Consider the following 15867-nt stretch of genomic DNA (forward strand, 5'->3'; position numbering starts at 1 on the left):
CACAGTGTTTCCCCTAGGTTTACAGCTTTGGGGGGGGGCGACCATGTAGACAGAAATGACACGCCATCGTGTAAATAAGATAAATAACATAAGGCCATTTAGTTTGTTTAATAAAAGAGCAAGCTATAGACCTGTTTTATAGGAAAGGTAACCTTAAATGACTTATTTTGTGATTGGGCGCTATATATATATATATATATATTTAAAAAAATCTAATTTTTTATTTTATTTTTTATTATTAACTTGACCTTCCATGGGGGGCGGGGGGTGCCGTTGGGGGGGGGGGGGGGGGAGGGGGCAGGGCGCCCCCTTAATATAATGGTAGGGGAAACACTAGGTCACCTTTGGTTGAGGACCATATTTACCCTCAAATATTCTTAAATGCACCTTGACTACCAAATCTTGTTTACCAAACAAGATTTGCCAAATGTTAGCACTGAGCCCTAGGATTATATAGGTGCAGATCCAATGTTGCTTAATTACATCTTCAGCCTATCCAGTTGTATAGCATCTTTCATTTCAAGAAGGGATGATGGTGCATTGTGAGGGTATTGAAACTGGGCACAGGACCATACGTCTACTGTGTGTAGAGGATCTGATACTGCCAGACTAATAGCTGCCTCAGATTAGATCAGCACTAAGAGCCACACTGTGCTTTCAGCTCGTTACCAGTCGGATCATCATACAGCAACATAGTCCTGCATTGCTCTTTTGTCACGTACAGCTGCCTGCTTGTCCCAAATCATAGAAGTGACAAAATAGAAATAGATCTGTTTACGCCATGCTAAATCAGGTGCCACCTTACTTGGCACCTGCAGCTAAAGGCCTACATAAGCTTTACATGCCAATCACTGGCATATGCCCAAACCAGACACAACAGAGCCACTGTTTAGGTGAGGTGCTGTACTATTCTTGGCCAATGACTGAGTTAGCTCAGTTGTCAACAATCACAATCTTAAGTCATTACGACATCATTCCAGTAGGTTGTGTGACGTATGCACACAACTTGTTATACAGAACTCGGTTATAGCGGTTGTGACGAATCAGGACTGTGAAAACAGAAAAGGAGTGTTGGAATGTTTTTTGGTATAGTTCCACTGACAATCCCCCACATTATTAAGGGTGAATCAGTCCATTATTGTGGTAGAATGAGATGGGAGGGGTTGAGCTGGGCCTTTGAGCTTTCCATTAGCTTAGTTTTGGCTGTGCTAGCCTCTCTCTCTTGCTGCAGGCTTACGTTACCTCGGGGCAAGTGCTGGGGGAACATTCGCAGGCTGGTCATACCCATATTGACCCAGATGTTGGATTGGGGGGTGCGCGAGGCCGGCTGCTGCCGGAGGAAGAGGAGGTATCGGGGGAAGAGCTCCAGCTCAGCCCGGCCTGTCTTGGTCTGCTGGATCACCTGGGGGAGGAGGGACTCGATTCTTCATTTATTGATTTTATTAATTTTTACAATGTTTTCCATGTGTTAAGACCAGCTGGTGGCAGTCCGTACCGGTCGTGGCAGGCTGAGGTTGGCACCGTACCAGTGGTACAGCGCCCTCCACACAGGCTCTGGTACCGTCTCGAAATCCCTGCCCGCCATCAGGTGTAGTGTCCGCTTCAGTCTGCCACCCTCCATGGTCAATGTGGGGGCCTGGAAGGGAGGGAGAGAGAGGGGCAAGAGGGGTGGTGAGAGGGGCACACACATGGCCCCTGGACGTTCATGGAACCAACCAAACACAAGCTTGGTGGACTGCAAATCCACACACACAAAAATCTATTTGTGCGCACACACACACTCACAAACACTCCCTCTTGACAGCTGTCTCACATTACTGATGACAGAGATAGAGAGCGTGTCCCAATGCTGTGCTCTGCCAAGCCCACTCATGCCAGTGTTGGAGATATTAGACAATGGACACACCGGTGGGGGAGTGGCAGCCACCATCTGTGCACTGAGAGCTTTGCCAGAGCAGTGGGTGGAAGTGCTCAGATAGAATTTGAGCTTTTCAATATAAATGTCATGTGGACTACTTGAACAAACTGTTTCTAAGTTACAGTTGAGTGTTTCTGTACACAGTCGGTTTCCAAGCTAAATAATATACAGAGAATAGTTTAATTAGATAAATAATTTGTATAAAATCAGCCTGGCTGGAATAAATAGGTAGTCTCAAAGTTCTACCATTTCCACACTCCCATTTCTAAACGAAACACACCTGCAAAAGGTGGCACATACTACATTATATGGTATTTGCACACAGAAGTAGCAAACTCACATAGCAACAAATGCTGGTTGTCTCATACATCTCACACATGCACGCAAACTACCTTCATGGGGTCTGTTGAGACCAGAGACTGGTTGTCGATAGCCCCGGGTCTCTGAGCTGCCAGGAGACAGGGGATGTGGCCATTGGCGCCAGAGAAGCACTGGTTGTTGTTGTCTGACACGTGGTGTTGCCGGGCAAAACAGCCCTCTGTGGCCGAGGAAGTAGCGTGAGGAGTTAAAACTAGGAAGAGACACCATTGAGAAAGACGAAATGAATTTCCTCATCTGTTATCTCCAAGATAAAGATGAAGCCTTATAAAACACGTTTTACAGTGTTAGCCACTGAGCGACTTTGGTTCCGCAAACACTAACCAACATTTTGGTGCACAGGAAATGTCTGCTGGCATTCAGTGAAGTTTCCGAACCCTCTTATCACTGCGGTCCCTTACTCACCAGTGCTGGGGTTCTCCGTCGCCTCCGAAGCACTGGAGATTGCATCAGGGGACCTCTCCTCTGGGGGGCTGATGGGGCTGTAGACCCGAGGAGCCCCCCCGACCCCTTCGCCTGGCTCCTGGGGGGCTGGCTCCACGGTGGCAGTGGCCTGGGGGCTCCTCAGAGAGCTGAAGATGGAGGGCTGCTCCACTACTATGGCCTTCTGCTCCTGCATGGAACAGAGAGTAGAACCTCAGTCCCATGTTCTAGAAAGATGAGAACTGAGGTGGATTTTGAACTACGAATGCAGTAAGTCACGCACGCACGCACACACGCACACACGCACACACACACACACACAGCGTGACCAAGCACAAACCTCTCCACCTCCCACAACCACAGACATCACTTCCTACTCTTGAAGTTTGTATATTACCCCAGAAGCTTTGTATCTATTCATTCTGTTGAGACCATTGAATACATTCAAAGCTTTTCGTATAGTCAAAGCTGCAGTCTTGCCAACAACATGCACCAAGGACTTTTGAATTGCAACCAAAGCCGAAAACGTCTACACTGTGTAGTACAAGCGTGTCATGCACTTCACAGAGAAAGACTATTCAGAGAGCACAAGGCTCCACTCACATATTTGACGTAGTCCTTCCACAGCTGCCACCATTGCATGGAGATGAGGAACCAATTCTGGCCATGCTGGAGCCCATGTCTGCTCTCCCTCTCCAGCCACCCCCTGGAGACACACACGCGTGCTTGGCTTAGTATGCTGATCATAAACCTGACATTATACGGTGGTGGTCACATTCTTAATCTCCACAGACAAGCATGCATACCTAATGATTTGGCCCTCCTCTTCCGGGGTGGCGGGTCTCAGTCCCAAGACTATGTGGCATACCTGCAGAGAAGAAAGAGCAGCGAAGGGAAACATTGTGACCACCTTTTAACACCGCAACTAACACACACACACTAGGGTACTAACACACAAACATGCAGTCATCCCTCAGAAAAAGTTAGAAGAGTATGTATGTGGGTGTGTGTGTGTCCTCTGACCTGGAAGAGCAGGTTAAGGAACTCATTGGCGAGAGCGCTCTTCACACTCCATATCTGGTAGTCCTCCAGGGTCAAATGACCCATCTGTGGGAGTCAGATACAAATAAAGTATTTTTGTTGTCACTCACATTCAGTTCTCTTCATATATTGTGGTTTGGGACTAAAACAACACATTCAACCGTCTGTCACAAATTGATACTCCCCCCCCCCCCCCCCCCCTTAGTTCATTAACACTATCATCATTGGTATATTGATTCCAGATGTGCCTTTATGATTACTATACGTGTTAACCAAACATGAAAATACACAGTAGATCTACGAGAAGATTCCCATCACCTTGGTTGTATCATGCGTCTTCAGAATGCCCTCCACAATATCCCACACGTTCATATGCAACTCCTGAAATGATGAGAACATAATATACAGCTGCAATGGAGACTCAGCAAAGCCATAGCTTAAACCACTTGTTACTTTGCATCTTTGTTACAGTGTGCACAGCAGAAATACTATGAATTTGTCATTCTGATCAGTTTAAACCAACTCTATAAAAATGTAGGGAGTATCTATTAAGGGGCCATCATTCTATTCCTTAGACTTATTATGTGACTAATGCTAAATTAGGTTGAGAGGTAATTCAGGAAGGTCAGGAAATCTGAAACAACAATCCAACAATGACCGTCATGCAGGTAAAGGTCATTACTCCCACTGGAGTTAGGATCCCTACAAAGGATCAAATACGAATATGTGGGAATATCAAACTTGAAAGACAACTGACTGATTGTTGACAAAAGACTGAAGACAAATCAATGTGGAAAATGATTTGTAATAGATTATACAGGTATTACATATTTAAGTAATAATACAAAATAAGTAATAAAAAAGTAATCCTAGCATCTAACTCAAGAGCTTACAGTTAGTGTGTCTGTGCGATTGTCCTTCCACACTTCCAGGAGTGCCACAACCATTTCATGGAGTTCATCTTGAGAAAGAACTCCATCCCGGTCCACATCAAATACTTTAAAACAAACTGTGAGGGCAAAAAATACAAGATTTGCTACAAAAAATACAAATGTCCCAAGCTACATGGAATCATCCCACAATGAGGTGTGTGCTTCCCAAAATACATTCTGCTTCTAATGTGCATTTATCTGCAGGTTCCTGCAGTACATGGTTTAGACAATCAAGTCTATAAAGTCTTAAGTTGCAATGTTTCATCAATTCTGAGTGTGAAATTGTATTTCCAAGGTAGGGGTGTTAGTTGGCCCACTCAAAAGACAAGAGCAGAAGGGAAATAAAACAGCGTTGTTTTGATGGTTAAAGAGAAACTTTGACAATCAGTAGAACCCTTCGGATACAATTTATTTCTATTAATTAGAATGGATGACACTGCTTACACTTTTGTCTTTCTGCCTCAGGGCCCCGGCAACATGCAGACAGACCACAGGAGATCTCCTTGAAGTCGATGTGATTGTCCCGATTCTCATCAAAGGCATGGAACAAGCCTGCAGAATGAGATCAATACACCTTTACAAGCTGCGTGGGTCTTTGAGACAGACTGTCTGTGTGTGTGTCTGCTAAATGACTAAATGTAAATGACTAAATGTGTGTGTGTAAGAGATTAGTAAAGAGAAATGATCTGAGAAAAGTTGTCGATTCTTAATAAGATGGCCTTCATTAATTTGTACTCAAGCTAGTATCTAATATAATTCTAAAAGGTTGTGCTTACATAAGTCACCATCTAAGTAATGCAAGTAGAAGAAATGCACGATTGCTTACTCTATATGTTCCTGTAAGGATGTGTACATCACTGTTTTGAACGTTTTATGGGTGGCTATCTGATAACGGGAATTAGATAAAATGTCCCAATGTCTATTGTCATAATATTGTATTACCTTCACTAAGCGATGTGTGGATAGGAGGTGAGACCAGAGGGACGAAGGTTTCCAAGTCAAAGCGGCCTGTTCTGGATTGAGCTTTCAACAGCCAGTAGCGCTTCTCCAAGTCAATGATATCTGATTCTTCTACTGCAGGATGGAGGACAAGAAACAGGAAAGATATATAAGAATACTTTAAATGGAGGAGGGTGTTAATCAAATGACAACCTGATCTCTAAAATTAGGTCATGAGTCATGACTGTGAGACATTTTCTTATGGAAAAGAAAAAAAAAGAATTTAATTTCGTTTTATGTAGCCTAAAATTGCTCCATATGCTGATTCTTAACAACAACGAACTACGTTCACAACATGTTTTCTATTCTGGATTCCATGACCTACCCTTTAGACAGTTATGTAATTGGCCTGAAAGCTCCATTTAACAGGAGACCATGACTCAACCTAAAAAGTGTTTCCGAGGTGCTCCCTAATATAGCTCCCAGGGCCCTGCCAGGCCCAAAGATCCTGGGTCAACAGAGCACACACCCGCTCATCACGCTAATTCGCAGCTTAGGCTAATAGGATTTAGACGCCGGCAAACTCTGCTATCCCAAACAGTCATTCTGTATGACATGTGTCTAAACACGTATATTTTCTGCAGACAAATAAAAAAACTGTCCTCTTAGGGCAAAGAACAGGAGCTGGTTTTCCGGCTGCTTTAAAGTTTCTGTCTTGTTTAGATAGTTTGCCATCTAATCAACGGTACCAGTAAAAAGACCCAAAGACAACTGCGGGGCTATGTAGCGGGTAAGCTAGCAGTGATAGAAGATTGGGTCTGTGGACCGAGAGAGGCTTTCCCTTATTCCAGGTCCTGGATCTTTTCCCCCTCAAACTCTTGAGCAAGCTTGACCTCTGAGATCAATTTAAAAACAGACAGAGGATACAAGTCATTCCTGACCTCCGGAATTCTCCCATGGCAGAGATGCTCTGAAATGTTAGGATGATAGCTATAACAAATAGAATTAGCTAAGAGGATGAAATAAGAGTCTGAAGAAGAACTTGCAGACCACTGCAGGTAATCAATGATATAAAATGTTAGTTCTAGAAGGATGCAGGAAGATGGAATGGCGGAAATGATAAAAGGCAGATCCATTACTTAAGAGCATGGAAAACGTGTACGTGTGTTTATGTGGGATAGGACGGTTGACTACATTCCCGCTTAAAAGTGAACATGAAAAAGCAGAATCCAACAAAACAAAATACAGGCACTTTTGGCTCAGCAATATCCATATAACAACCTAAATCGATAGTCCCCTTGGTCTTAAACCAACTCTACGGCAATACAAATGGGAGTGTGTATCAAACCCAAATGCCAAACGTGAATGATAGTTATGCTTATTGAGTGCAGGATGGGCTAACGGTGATTAGCGCTTGTAGCTAGCTGACTATTTCGGAGGGAGGGGGGGTGAATACTTGCTCATTTGGTTGGCTATTACTCATGGCTGCAGCGCTAGCCTCTGACCGCTAATCTATAAAACTCATTACCTGCAGTATGGATCGTCTCAGCCATCTTTCATCTAGCCAAGAGTTGTGATTCACTATTTAACACCTTAGCTTAGCACGCTAGGCTAAACAGCTACCTGTCTATTTCATCTGGATCTTGGTGTCTAGGTTGTTTTTCAATGCCCAGCATGACATTTGTGCTTGGAAGAGACAAGGGCTAAAACATAATTTTAAATAAATGTAATCCAAAATAAAGACAATGAAAATTGGTTCCACTGCCTTGTCAAACAGCTTTTTAGAACACAAGCCAAAGAGCCCTAGATAGGTGATATCTGGTCTGGTAGCAACAAGCATTGCTTTGAACTGCGCACTGCAGAATAAACTTTAAACAACTACAGATGATAAAGACGGGGTATAGCAGTGAATAATAATCAAGAAATGTAACAAATAGATGATGGGCAATGGAAGGCCAAACGAGTTCATGAAAGACCTCAAAACTAGAAGACATTATTTTATTTGAACTACCACTCAACACTTTCACTTGGAACTGCAACTACTAACACTAGAGCTGGAGAGGATACGATAACTAACACACAGCATTCTGTTAATTGAAAAGATTTCACACTGTGGAATGCAAGACAGAAACGGTCCACAGGTGTGTGTGTGTCCGCTGCCTGGTACCCACCTAGAGGAGCGACTCTGTCAGAGTGGCAGCAGAGGTACCATACCATATTCTACCGCATGTGCCAGGGGATGCGACGCCAAAACTGGTGTGCACCAGACACACTCCACACACACGCAGGAAAATCGCTTATGTTAACTGTTAAACATCAACTAACTCATGCCGTCCCCCTTGCCAGTGGTAATTCTCATTTCTTCCTTTGGTAATTCAGTTTTTTCCCCAGTTGCACTCAGATTATACTCCAATGTTATCCCGAAGGTTTGCTGGTTAGTTAGCCATGTTTGTAGTGTTAAAATAATTCATGCGTGTCTTAAACAGGAGTCAAGACTATGTCCTAGGAAGAGATGAACAGAGCTCACATCTCTCTCTCTCACACACACTGCTTGCAGAGCTGAGAGGATAATCCAGGAGCAAGCAGCAGATTACACGCAGTCTCCAGGTCCTCTCCCTGATTGGTCTTGGGACAGGCAACAGCTAAGATCTTTCCAGCTCTCTGTCCTCAACTGACAAAACAAAGCTTGGCTAAATTTACTGTGGTTATTTTCCTAACCAAGGAACACTTTTTGACATATCCTGTCATGTCACTGAGTGTGTGTGTGTGTGTGTGTGTGGGGGGGGGTGACTCATGGTGATATGGTGACTTTTAATCAAGGGCAAGGTAGGTGCTAAACACAGCTAAAACCACATGTAGCTGTGACAAGTAGCTTTGTTTCCATTGAGAGCATCTCCTCCCATTATGTATAAATCCTCTATAGAAGAGTTGATGGAAAGTAACCATCCCAATGACTCCTTCATCATCCACTCCTCTGTAATTTATAGTCAAAACAATTATTCACAACAGTGTAACACCAGTATTTTTTACTTTGAACTGATAGCCTGCCCCTTGAGTCTGGAACTGGACTGTAACAAGTGAATCAGTACGAGACAGAGAGAGAGTGTCACATTAAGATCATTCTCACAATCAGCCAGCAACTAAACAACCTCAAGGTAAACCAAAGTGAGGGATGAGAGTGATCGGCTGTGCTCCTCACTCTGTCGTGTTAAAGGATTGGTGGCTAGGACGACAGCTACGGAGCTGTGGCAACCCCTCTACCCTTCAAGGGGTAAGGAGAGGAAAACTCTGGAGGGCTGGGGAGGTCAGACTGAGTGACGTAAAATATCCTATGACAAGGGAGGGCAGTGTAAAGAAGTGGGAAAGAAAAAGAAAGGGGGAGAGAGATTAAAATGCAAGAGAAAGAGTGAGGCCTCACCAGAGTAAAAAAAAGAAAGAGTGTGCCAAAGCGATAAGTGAAGCCAGTTACTCGTAATTATCTCAGTGTCTGCCCTGACACTCAGAGGGGAAAAAAATAGATTTTTGCCAGACTTTAACACAGGTTGTGATGATGATGGTGATGTCTCACTTTTGCAGACATCTGCACTACTGTGCAGTAAGGAGGAGAGGAGGGCAAACGAAGAGAATAAGGGAGGAGAGGAGAGATGGAAGAGCAGGATGCAATTAACTGCTTCATGTCACAAAGACAAGAGATGTGGCTTTATTGATGGACAGAAGGGGAAGGAGGAAACAGATTTCCCTAAAACCCGAAAGGGTAGAGGAGTATTTATTTAGGTTTGTTAATTATTAAAACCCATTTTCTATTTTTATAATAATGTATTTTTTCTTAGATATATTTTGAATGGCATTTATGCCTTTATTATTTTTTATGATAGGCATAGTGTGTGAATTCAAACCCAGATTACCGTGAGCCTCCCATTTAGTATTTAGTGAGAAAATCTAAGGCTAAAGTCTCATGCACACAAATAACTATTACTCTACTGTGTATTACTGTCCCTCTGTTTGACTCATTCTGTAACTGTGCATACTGAGTTGCCTGAAATGTCCTTTGGAATTGGTGACTGAACTGAATAACTATACCTCTTCGTTTAGACACAAATGGTTAACATGTACAAATCCACAGTCAAATCAGTCAGATAGACCAGGTGGTCAAACACACTTTTTAACCTGCACACTTCAATCTGCATTGATATCAAAAGTACATTTCATACAAGCATGTATAGTGATAGACTTGGTACGTAGGCACAGCCACTCACAGTGTGTGACCCCGGCAAGGGTCTGGTAGAAGGTGGGCGTGTCGCTGTCATCCGTGAGGGTGACACACACGCCCCCGGAGAGCAGCCAACGGGAGAAGGTGAAGGCCTCTTTGTTCTGTAGAAGCCAATTCCTGAAACGCTCATAGTTCACCTTCTCTCCCTGTCAAAACAACCACAACAAGCCATTTAATATGAGCACATCAATAAGCGGGAAAGGGTAAAAAGGAGATCATAACGCTGGGTAGTCAGGGATGGTAACTGGGTGTTAATAGTGTGTTGTGCATTCAATGTGAGAGGGCCTGGTAGTTAAGATGGGAATATATTGAAAAATGCATTTGTCTACATTCCCATTGCTTGTACTTGACAATCAGTGCATTGGCAAAGGCACATGAAATAATAGATTGACAAGATATCAAACAAAATTTCACAGCGTAGTCTTAATTACCCCAGGACTAACTGTTTTCAACCCACTTTAAAATGCACACTATTTTTGTTTAAAAAGAAACTGATGTTGTATTTACATAATCATCCACTCCCCTTATGCAAATTATGACTTACCTATTCATTTCGTTACTATCTGATTTACTTTCAAAAAGAAAAAAAACAAGGGAAAGGCCCCAAAAGATTAGTGCCAAATGTGACACAAAGGGGATGACTTCAAGTGTGTCAGAGCAACATTAAGCTGAGCAGGGTGTGTTTCTCTGTGTGTGTGTGTGTGTGTGTTCCACTGAAGGCAGATATCTTATTTAAAAGCTGAAAAGCTCCAGCTAATCCAGTTAAGGGACAACCCAGGACCCAGCAGCTCTCCACACACGTATGTTTTTGTTATTCTGTACAGGGAGGAAAAACTAGTTTTCTTTCTCCCTTTGTAGATCAGTGTGTGTCTGTGTGTGTCTGTGTGTGTGTGTGTGGGGGGGGGGGGCATGGGGTGTTTCAGGGTAAATAGATTATTGTCTCCACATTGTTAATAACTATTAAACACTCAATTGTGTGTTTGTGTGTGTAGGTATGGTTGTGGCTTTGAGTGTGTGTTTTTAGGGTTTGTGTGTATGTGAGTGTGTGTGAATGTATGTAAGTATATCCAAATAAAGGTTGTTGAAAGCCAATCATCAGACCCAGTGCAGCTAAGGTCTAGACTGAGTAGATCAGAGGATCTAATAGGACAGCAAATGTCCATCAGAGCGTCTGATGGGTGACTGACTGGCTGCTCTGTGAGGGGCAGGGCTGACCTCGCTGAAGCACTTCCTGAGGGAGGGAGGGACTTCCCCGTCCACGGCCCGTAGCATGGTCTCCATGTCATCACGTGCCGCATAGCCGCCAGACTCGCTGGCGAATAGGCTGAAGAGGTCTGAGGGGATCAATACACACACACACACACAGTTAATTCTGGCAGGGCCTGTCTTATCAGAGGCAGGCAGACTGAGTGGCAGTAACAGAGGCAGGTCTGTTCTCGTCATGGCCTTGTCTCTCCACTGCAGCACCACAAACCATCACTCAGACGAGGAGATGGAGGGAGGACAGGAAGGAGTGGAAGAGATTGTCACTAGAGATCAGTCAGTGTTTGTGCGGTTGTGTAAAACCAATAAGGGTAGACTGAGGGCCGTTCAGCTCCGGAATAAGTGGTTCACTGGAGCTGAGAGCAGTGAGTTCACGTCAATCATTCAATTCAAACACTTAATCAAGTTGATCGACACGTTAAAGCAAATATGTGTAAATCAAGGGGGGGGGGGAATAGCAGGCAAAGAAATTGGGAGGGTATAGACTTACACTTGGCCTTCTCTTCATCTCGTCCTCGTGTAAGCAGAACCAGCCCCACAATGAGGTTGTTAAAGTGCAAACCCTTGGAGGTGCCTCCAAAAGAGTTGTAGATTACCTGGAGGGACAGGACAGAGACGGACAACAGACAAGGTTCAATTCTTGATTCCATGTATGTATATTATGGTTATGGTTTGGTCGGCACTTCACTTGATCAACCAATCGAAATGACAACAAATGGGATTTCATGGGATTTAATAACCGTAGAACCGATGGAACTATATATATATCTGGTTCACATTACTGCATATTTTTACGGACTGCGTAACTTTTGAATGCATTCCCTTTGTAAGACTGTTTGCAGTTCTACAGTCAAAAGCATTTAACCCAGAAAATGAACGAACGCTCTCTTAGCATAGCATGTTCTAAATGGAGGTTACAACCATGGTGGTGCAGTGTGCTAGCAAGCTACATTTCCACCATTGAGGCTACATCCATTGGATCACAATTGCTAGGGGAAGTCGTGCGGAGTGGTGCTTCGTCGACATGCTATACTCCACTGCTACCAGACAAGGCCCACCTCTCCGCTCTTTGAGCAGAAAAGCCAGGCAAAAGAGGGAGCAAAGAGGAGAGTACAGAAGAGACGTGCGAAAAAGGATGGAAGTTGTCTGAGATATGACAGCTTGAGTGAGGAGCAGTGTGACAACATTTGCCAAGCTCCAGTTAGGACCTTCCTCCTGGCCTTCCAACAACGCATGCTCCTTTCCAGTAACTAAGAATACTGGAAAATCTGGTATTTGCTAAATCCACAAGATATCCGTCTACCCACTGCAGGGCTAGACAGTGTGCTTCACTCTAGGCTAGCGTGTGAAGTTGAGAAACTGATGTGATGAGCATGTGTTCGCTCTTAGAGTGTGTTGAGCATGTACACAAACACAATGTTTATTTTGGGATCAGTTAAAGCTGTAAATCATATATAAATACATTCTTCCACCTTCACGCCTCAATCAAGGTGAGGACATACAATGTCAATATGGTCCATAAAGTATGTGCATGTTGAGATATTGACAGACAAACAAACTCGGGGGGGGCGGGGGGGAGCACAAGACGAAGGGAGAGAGCAGATGATCAGGATGAATAGAAGCAAATGTGAGAGGAAGTCAGAGGAGCCGGGCAGACACAGGAATGTAAAAAGAGCGAGCGGCAGAAGGAGAAGTGGAGGATGTCAGAGTGTTATGCTAGCCGCTTAATCGTTTCGCTGCGGGACACATTTCCCCTGAACTTGACAGCCAGAGCTTTCAAAATACATTAGTTCTGGAAATGGCTCAGCAAAAAAATACAAAAAAACAACAAACAAAAAAATAATACAGACTGCTGAAATGTGTCATTTTTAATATAGCTTGTCCCACTTATTTAGGGGACACTGCTACTTTACAAAGAGCAAACTGGTAATAAATTGATTGCTATTTGGATGAGGTCACTCCCGCGCTTGACATGAGGCAAATTCATGCAATATGTATGGAACCATTCACTGTTTAGAGACAAACTGCTTTTGCAGTAGACATGCAGGACAGCCAAGCCTAGTTTAAATAATCAATGGACTAAACAACAGGCTGTCATTTTGATCAAAAGGTTGACCATCAGTTCCCATGAGCTTGAACCTTAAGGACTCCAACAGTCCATAACAGGTCTGTGGGAGGTTGTATAGATGTCCCGTGAGGTTGCTTTGCACTTGCCTACCTGCACTGATGAATAGTTAAGCAACACTCCCTCTATGTCCATCCTGCATGTGTGCACCTGTTCACCAGCCTGGCCCATAGGTCCCACTAATCACTAATCATTATTATGGTGCGGTATGGTGTGGTCCCAGGGGTGGAGAGGGCTCCTCATAGCTGTCAAAGTCTTATGATGGACAGTCTAGGTCCGGTATCATACCCTCTGTGGTTATGTATGTGAGTGTGTGTGTGCTCTGGATCTTCTATAATGATTGGTAGGCATGGAGTTCTGATGCAAGGTAAATGCAATACAGGTTGACACTGTAAAATGCTTTGCATGTCTATGCTTTGGTAAGTTACCCCAGTGAATCGCAGCGTAGACATGTCAAAGTGTGTGTTTGGGTGTTCAATAAGATCTCTGTCAAATGTATTCAATGGAAAGCTTTCTACTGAAGTCGATACCCTTTAGTTTAAATGCTGTAAAGCAAATTCCATGATTTGCTTCTCAGTACATTTTATGATTGTGAAATGAGTTCCTGAAAGCATGTGCAAAGCGCGAAAACTTGAGTGAGTTAGTTGTTGCTGTTGTTGCTAAATTCAATCAATTTGAGGGGGCGGAGCTTCAGCTCCTTCAGGCGACATGCTCCCGCAGTCTCAAGCAGAGAAGACTGCTGATTTTCTCACGATTTCAAAATCTAATTTAACATACTTGGTTTAAAAAAAAAAAAAGTTCTGCTTTACAGCATCTTTAAGAATTATTCACTATGCACAACCCTATGCCTAGTACCTCAAGATAAACCAACACACTCAATGCACCCACACATTGCACATAGAAGCAGAGCTCAAACACACACACACACACACACTTCCCACCACGTACAAACCTACTTCTAGAAATTCTGACTATTCTTCTGATCTGACAAGCACAGCACATGGAGCTCCTTCTCTCTCACACATCCAAATCAACATCAAAAGGAATATATCTCTCTCAGTTCCACCACAATGAAACATACAAATATACATTAGCTTAGGCTACACACAGTCTGTGTGCATGTATGTTTCTCTCCAAAATCCCATTCTTTATTGAAGAAAGGAGCATCTAAAAATAAACCTGCCAGAGCTGAGAGGAATGGCTGATGGCCCATAGAATTTAACAGCATTATATGTGTTTGAGTGGCACTTTCAATTTCACTGAGTGAATTTGACTCGCTGCCATGCTGCTAAAAGTAAAAAATAATACCTGAACGTCTTAACGCTCTCTAGACTCCTGGGAAACTGCTGTTTGCAATTAAGTTGCCCACAGTCTTGTTATAAAAATATGAAGAACTAGTAATGTTGTTTGCCTATAAAATCTAGTTCAGTCAGGGCCCATTAATTAAATTTGATTGATGTAAATGGAAAGTTTGCCACTTCCACCCTGTGCAGTTCCCCTTCATTTCATAAACCTCGCTTGAACTTGAGTTAGCATCACCCCACAGACAACTGCAGCCTTTATAATTTAAATATTTTTTTAATAGTTCTGGATTGCATTATAGTGCCCAAGTTTTCTTTAGCTATCCTAGGGTTGAGTTTGTATATTTCTTGTGTGAGTATTGCAGAGTTAACTTATAGTTATGAGGAACTGAACTAGTAATGTTGCCTGATCAACAACACACGACTGATCACGACTCTGATAGTAGAACAAATATTCAAACACAAACCTATGGTCAACGATTTTATGATAGGTCTAGCCACTGATAACTTACTTCACTGACGACTAACAAGAAAACACAATAGGACACCACTAATAATGTGACAAATGATTTAGAGCAGCCCATTAAACACAATTGTTGGCCACAGAAAAAATGTCTGTTTGAATAACTGGGCAGAACCAAGACCAGGAAGCAAGGGCAGGGGAATGTGGAACTAGAAATGCTGAACATCAAACCACTAAATATAGCTTCGACAAACACAAGGAACAATCGTGTTACATGACCCCCATCATGACTCCTCTTGCAAGTCATGGGAATTCTATGCTAATAGCTGTACTTTTCAATGACTTCTCACTTTCACTTTTAACTCACTTATATTGTAAAAAAGGGGGATTCTTTGGTTTGGAGAGAGAACGAACAGAGAGAATACTCATCTCTTCCTCATTTCATTAAAGAAGGATCGTCAAGACAGGCATTTTTAGTGCAGCTCAAAAGATTTTGAGGCTGTTTACAAAGCCAGTCCCATTTTAAAACAGAAGGCCCCATATCGGATGTTCTAATGAGGGAAATCATTATCTCAAAGCCACCATTCCACCCCCCCTACAGACAGAGAAGGGCATTAAGGGACAGAAAGAGACAAGATGAAGAAAGGAAGAATGAGACTGCAGGGATTAGTAAAAGGTTTTAACAGTGTTTATGCAGTTGAGCAGATGGAGGTTGTGTATTTTGTGGAAATTGGTATTGGTATTGTGGGCCTTTAAATGATCGCTGAGATCAATCAAGTACACTTTTAAGCGTTGTTCTTTATTAAGGCATATA

At 43.1% G+C, this 15867-nt stretch overlaps 1 protein-coding gene across 3 annotated transcripts in view; it reads right to left on the reverse strand.

Moving 5' to 3' along the window:
* The window catches only part of usp32 (ubiquitin specific peptidase 32), a 38303-nt gene that overhangs the window by 13746 nt on the left and 8690 nt on the right, over window positions 1-15867 (reverse strand). The window contains exons 3-16 of one of the 3 annotated variants that reach the window (XM_062472569.1): window positions 11655-11760; window positions 11117-11235; window positions 9888-10047; window positions 5635-5766; window positions 5137-5244; window positions 4654-4769; window positions 4079-4141; window positions 3743-3826; window positions 3526-3587; window positions 3323-3425; window positions 2702-2909; window positions 2311-2489; window positions 1496-1636; window positions 1285-1402 (exon numbers count right to left, since the gene is read on the reverse strand). In XM_062472569.1, coding sequence (XP_062328553.1) covers window positions 1285-1402; window positions 1496-1636; window positions 2311-2489; window positions 2702-2909; window positions 3323-3425; window positions 3526-3587; window positions 3743-3826; window positions 4079-4141; window positions 4654-4769; window positions 5137-5244; window positions 5635-5766; window positions 9888-10047; window positions 11117-11235; window positions 11655-11760 — 1699 coding nt within the window. Of the gene's footprint in view, window positions 1-1242; window positions 1403-1495; window positions 1637-2310; window positions 2490-2701; window positions 2910-3322; window positions 3426-3525; window positions 3588-3742; window positions 3827-4078; window positions 4142-4653; window positions 4770-5136; window positions 5245-5634; window positions 5767-7802; window positions 7956-9887; window positions 10048-11116; window positions 11236-11654; window positions 11761-15867 lie in introns of those variants that run through there. The other 2 variants (XM_062472567.1, XM_062472570.1) reach the window with 2 other exon arrangements.

Source organism: Osmerus eperlanus, chromosome 11 (assembly GCF_963692335.1).
Source record: "Osmerus eperlanus chromosome 11, fOsmEpe2.1, whole genome shotgun sequence".
In the NCBI taxonomy this organism is placed as follows: domain Eukaryota; kingdom Metazoa; phylum Chordata; class Actinopteri; order Osmeriformes; family Osmeridae; genus Osmerus; species Osmerus eperlanus.